Here is a 6,077-nt window from a genome sequence, read left to right as displayed (position 1 = left end):
GCCTCACTCTGGAGTTACAAATAAAGGACCGAGGTCACTACAGTTTGAGTACAACACATTGCCTCGTGGAGTCATTCATAAGTACATTACAGATCTAATAGGTAGGAAAAATAAAAAAGCAAATTATTATTTAAATGGGGAGAAATTACAAAATGCTGTGGTACAGAGGGATCTGGGAGCCCTTGTACATGAAACACAAAAAGTTAGTATGCAGGTACAGCAAATAATCAGGAAGGCAAATGGAATATTGGCCTTTATTGCACGGGGGGTGGAGTATAAAAGTAGGGAAGTCCTGCTACAACTGTACAGATGTTGGTGATACCACACCTGGAGTATTCCTTTTGGTCTCCTTATTTAAGGAGGGATATATTTGCATTGAAGGAAGTTCAGAGAAGGTTTACGAGGTTGATTCTAGAGATGAAGGGGCTGTCTTATGAAGAAAGATTGAGCAAGTTGGGCCTATACTCATTGGACTTTAGAAGAATGAGAGGTGATCTTATTGAAATGTATAAGATTCTGAGGAGGCTTGACAGGGTAGATGCAGAGAGGATGTCTCCCCTCGTGAGGGAATCCAAAACTAGGGGGCAAAGTTTCAGAATAAGGGGTCACCCATTTAAGATGGAAATGAGGAGGAATTTCTGCTCTCAGAGGGTCGTGAACCTATGGAATTCCCTGCCCCAGAGAGCTGTGGAGGCTGGGTCATTGAATATGTTTAAGGTGGAGATGGACAGATTTTTCAACAATAGGGGAGTCAAGGGTTATGGGGAGCAGGCTGGGAAGTGGAGCTGAGCCCAAGATCAGATCAGCCATATTCGTATTAAATGGCGGAGCAGGCTTGAGGGGCCAAATGGCCGACTCCTGCTCCTATTTCTTATGTTCTTATGTTATGTTCTTATGTTCCAGAGCTTGGGGCCCAGGCAACAGAAGGCATGGCCACCAATGGTTGAGCAATTATAATCAGGGATGCTCAAGGGTAGAATTAGAGATCTATGGGGAGAGTGCGGGGCAGTGGGATTAGTTTGGGGATTGATACAGGGCTATGGAGAGAGAGTGGGACAGTGGGACTAGTTTGGGATTGATACAGGGCTATGGGGAGACAGCGGGGCAGTGAGATTAGTTTGAGATTGATGCAGGGCTGTGGGGAGAGAGCAGGGCAGTGGGATTAGTTTGAGATTGATACAGGGCTATGGGGAGAGAGTGGGGAAATGGGAATAGTTTGGGATTGATACAGGGCTATGGGGAGAGAGCGGGACAGTGGGATTAGATTGGGATTGATAAAGGGCTATGGTGAGTCAGCGGGACAGTGGGATTAGTTTAGGATTGATACTGGGCTATGGGGAGAGAGCGGGGAAATGGGATTAGTTTAGGATTGATACTGGGCTATGGGGAGAGAGTGGGGCGATGGGAATAGTTTGGGATTGATACAGGGCTATGGGGAGAGAGCGGGGCAGTGGGATTAGTTTGGGATGGTTCTAACAAAGAGCCAGCACAGATACGATGGGCTCCTTTGCTTTAAATGATATGGCTTTGTGATGGAGGGCCATTACAATCATCTTTCACCAGCATCTGACTGGCTGTGGAAGGATGCAGGCAGTTCCCCATTCCAGGTACAGCCCAGTTAAGCGCCCTTGAGGTAAGCAAGTGCTGTTACTTTTTCTGTGAGGGCACAAAGTCTGCCCAGCTGTTTCTCAAAGTATCAAGTGTAATCTTCGTTTCCGGACTGGGAGCCCAACCGTCTTCCTTCATGCCCTGTGTCTCTGAGCAAAACCCTTGGGATATCTGCTGTTCATTCAGGGGCACAGGGACCCAATCTTCCGAGACATCATCTTTGTCATTAAAGGAGTTAGCAGCAGCAGAGAATCTCTGTGGGGAGACGTACCAAGCGATTGCCTGCGGAGAGTCAGAATAGACTGGAATAAGCCGTTAACATTCATAGGATCATAGAATGGTTACAGCACAGCAAGAGGCCATTTGGCCCGTCGAGCCCGTGCCGGCTCTCTGCAAGAGCACTTCAGCTCATCCCACTCCCCCGCCCTTTCCCCATAGCCCTGAATTTTATTTCCCTTCAGGTACTTATCCAATTCCCTTTTGAAAGCCACGATTGAGTCTACCTCCACCAGCCTCTCAGGCAGTGCATTCCAGATCCTTGTGTTGCCTCTCGTTCTTTTGCCAATCACCTTAAATCTGTGTCTCTGGTTCTCGCCCCTTCTGCCAATGGGAACAGTTTCTCTCTATCTACTCTATCCAGACACCTCATGATTTTGAACACCTCTATTAAATCTGCTCTCAAATCTTCTCTACTCCAAGGAGAACAATCCTGAAGTCCGTTATCCCTGGAATCATTCTGTAAATCTTTTCTGCACCCTCTCTAAGGCCTTCACATCCTTCCTAAAGTGCAGTGCCCAGAATTGGACACAATACTCCAGTTGAGGCCGAACTAGTGTTTTATAAAGGTTCTTCATAACTTCCACACTTTTATACTCTATGCCTCTATTTATGGATCCCAGAATCCCATAAGCCTTTTTAAGTGCTTTCTCAACCTGCCCTGCCACCTTCAACGATTTGTGCGCATATACCCCCAGGTCTCTCTGTTCATGCACCTCCTTTAGGATTGTACCCTTTAGTTTATATTGTCTCTCCTCATTGTTCTTACCAAAATCTATCACTTCGCACTTTTCTGCATTAAATTTCATCTGCCACGTGTCCGCCCAGTCCTCTTGAAGTATATCACTCTCCTCCTCACTGTTCACAATGCTTCCAAGTTTTGTGTCATCTGCAAATTTTGAAATTGTGCCCTGTACACCCATGTCTACGTCATTAATATATATCAAGAAAAGCAGTAGTCCGAGTAGCGATCCCTGGGGAACACCACTGTATACCTTCCTCCAGTCCAAAAAACAACCGTTCACCACTACTCTCCATTTTCAATCACTTAACCAATTCCGTATCCATGCAGCCACTGTCACTTTTATTCCATGGGCTTCAACTTTGCTGGCAAGCCTATTATGTGGCACTTTGTCGAACGCCTTTTGGAAATCCATCAACCACATTGCCCTCATCAACCCTTTCTGTTACCTGAACAAAAAACTCAATCAAGTTGGTTAAACACAATTTGCCTTCAACAAATCCGTGCTGGCTTTCCTTAATTAATCCACACTTGTCCAAGTGATTGCTAATCTTGTCCCGGATTATCGTTTCTAAAAGCTTCCCCACTACCGAAGTTAAACTGACTGGCCTGTAGTTGTTGGGTTTATTCTTATACCCTTTTTTGAACAATGGTGTAACATTTGCAATTCTCCAGTCCTCTGGCACCACCCCCGTACCTAAGGAGGATTGGAAGATTATGGCCAGTGTCTCCGCAATTTCCACCCTTACCTCCCTCAGCATCTGGTGACTTATCTACTTTAAGTACAGCCAGCCTTTCTAGTACCACCTCCTTATCAATTTTTATCTTATCCAGTAACCTCCTCCTCTTTCACAATGATATTGGCAACATCTTCTTCCTTGGCAAAGAAATAAGGAATAGGAGCAGGAGCAGGCCATATGGCCCCTCGAGCCTGCTCCACCATTTAATACGATCATGGCTGATCCGATCATAGACTCACTTCCCTGCCCTCTCCCCATAACCCCTTATTCCCTTATCGGTTAAGAAACTATCTATCTCTGTCTTAAATTTATTCAATGACCTTGCAATAGAGGCCAAGATTCCATTTACCTTCCTGATCACTTGCTGTATCTGCATACTAACCTTTTGTGTTTCATGCGCAAGTATCCCCAGGTCCTGCTGTACTGCAGCACTTTGTAATTTTTTTTCATTTAAATAATAACTTGGTCTTTGATTCTTTCTGCCAAACTTTCACACTTTCCAACATTATACTCCGTCACAAATTTTTGCCCACTCACTTAGCCTGTCTATGTCCTTTTGCAGATTTTTTGTGTCCTCACACATTGCTTTACCTCTCATCTTTGTATCGTTAGCAAACTTGGCTACATTTCACTTGGTCCCTTCTTCCAAGTCATTAATATAGATTGTAAATAGTTAGGGTCCCAGCACTGATCCCTGCGGCACCCCACTGGTTACTGATTGTCAACCTAAGAATTAACCATTTATCCCAACTTTCTGTTTTCTGTTAGTTAGCCAATTCTCTATCCATGCCAATATATTACCCCCAACCCCTTTGAACTTTTATAATACCTTTATAGTCTCCTTTATTTAAGCTTAGTACGCTGGTTTGAGATCCAACTTTCTCGCCCTTCATCTGAATTTGAAATTCAACTGTGCTATGATCACTCATTCCAAGGGGATCCCTTACTAGGAGATTGTTTATTAATCATTACACAGGACCAGATCTAAGATAGTCTGCCCCCTGGTTGGTTCCGTTACATACTGCTCAAGGAACCCATCCCTTATGCATTCTATGAACTCCTCCTCAAGGCTACCCTGATCAATTTGATTTGTCCAAGCAATATGGAGGTTAAAATCACCCATGATTATTGCTGTTCCCTTTTTACAAGCCCCCACTATTTCTTGGTTTATACTCCGACCAACAGAGTTGCTAAAGTAAGGGGGCCTATAGAATATGCCCACAAGTGACTTTTTCCCCTTATTATCCCTTATGTCCACTCAAACTGTTTCAACATCCTGATCATTTGAGCCAATATCGTTTCTCACTATTACAGTGATTCCATCCATCAACAGAGCTACCCCATCTCCTTTTCCTTTCTGTCTGTCCTTCCGAATTGTCAAGTACCCCTGAATATTTAATTCCCAGTCTTGGTCACCTTTTAATCATATGTCTGTTATGGCTGTCAGATCATACCCATTTGTAACTATTTGTGCCGACAGCACATCTAATTTGTTACGAATGCTGTGTGCCTTGAGATAAAGAGCTTTTAAATGTGTTTTCTTACCATTTTCTCCTGCTATGGCCCCAGTTTCTGATACACTCTTATGTTTATAGATTCTGTCCCTTCCTGTCACGCTCTGGTTTTCCTTTCCCCCAATGCTACCCTGCTCTATTGCCTGCACCTTGTTCTTTGAGCTTTTAGGTTTCTGCTCACCTGAACCCTCCCCCCACTAATTAGTTTAAAGCTCTCTCTGCAGCCCTAGTTATTCGGTTCGCCAGGACCCTAGTCCCAGCACGTTCCAAGTGGAGTCCGTCCTGACGGAATAGCTCCCTCTTAGCCCAGTACTGATGTCTGTGCCCCAGGAACCAAAACCCATTTCTCCCACACCAGTCTTTGAGCCACAAGTTTTACTCTCTGATCTTAGTTAACCTATGTAAGTTTGCACGTGGCTCGGGTAGTAATCCAGAGATTATTACCTTTGTGGTTCTGCATTTTAATTTGGCCCCTAGCTACTCATAATCCCTGAGCAGAACCTTCTTGTCTGTCCTATCTATGTCGTTGGTACCCACGTGGACCACGACAACTGGATCCACCCCCTCCCACTCCAAGTTCCTCTCCAGCCCCGAGGAGATGTCTTTAACCCTGGCACCGGGCAGGCAACATAGCCTTCGGGACTCACGCTTACGGCTGCAGAGAACTGTATCTATCCCCCTAATGATACTGTCCCCTACTACTACAATGTTTCTTTTTACTCCCCCCCCCACCCCCCAGCTTGAATGGCTTTACTCCCCCCCCCCCCCCCCAGCTTGAATGGCTTTACTCCCCCCACCCCCCCCCCCCAGCTTGAATGGCTTTACTCCGCCCACACCCCCCCAGCTTTAATGGCCTGTATCACGGTGCTGTGATCAGTTTGCTTACCTCTCCCTGCAGACCCTGCTCTCATCCAGGTAAGTGCCTCGAACTTGTTGGACAAGAGCAAGGGCTGAGGCTCCTCCATCACTACCTCCTGGATCCCCATACCTTCCTCACTCAGATGCAACGTACTCATTTAGTACCTCATCCATACCCTCTGCCGCCATGCGTAGGTCTCCTCACTGGATCCTTATCAGCCCCACCCTTCGCTTACTATTTATATGCCTTTAGAAGACTTTTAGACTGCCTTTTATGTTAGCTGACAATCTATTCTCATACTCTCTCTTTGTCCCTCTTATTTCCCTTTCCACTTCCCA

The 6,077-nt window shown here is 45.5% G+C and overlaps 1 protein-coding gene across 1 annotated transcript in view; it reads right to left on the bottom strand.

The window, feature by feature from the left end:
* Window positions 1–256: 256 nt before the first annotated feature.
* Window positions 257–6,077, bottom strand: part of LOC139279629 (uncharacterized) — a 31,408-nt gene continuing 25,587 nt past the window's right edge. Inside the window, exon 6 of the mRNA XM_070898740.1 lies at window positions 257–1,890. Within this exon, the coding sequence (XP_070754841.1) occupies window positions 1,791–1,890 (100 nt within the window). The 3' untranslated portion in view covers window positions 257–1,790. The remainder of the gene's footprint in view (window positions 1,891–6,077) is intronic.

Source organism: Pristiophorus japonicus, chromosome 14 (genome assembly GCF_044704955.1).
Source record: "Pristiophorus japonicus isolate sPriJap1 chromosome 14, sPriJap1.hap1, whole genome shotgun sequence".
Taxonomy (NCBI): domain Eukaryota; kingdom Metazoa; phylum Chordata; class Chondrichthyes; family Pristiophoridae; genus Pristiophorus; species Pristiophorus japonicus.
The sequence above is the reverse complement of the archived record's forward strand: the minus strand, read 5'-3'. Positions and strand labels throughout refer to the sequence as shown.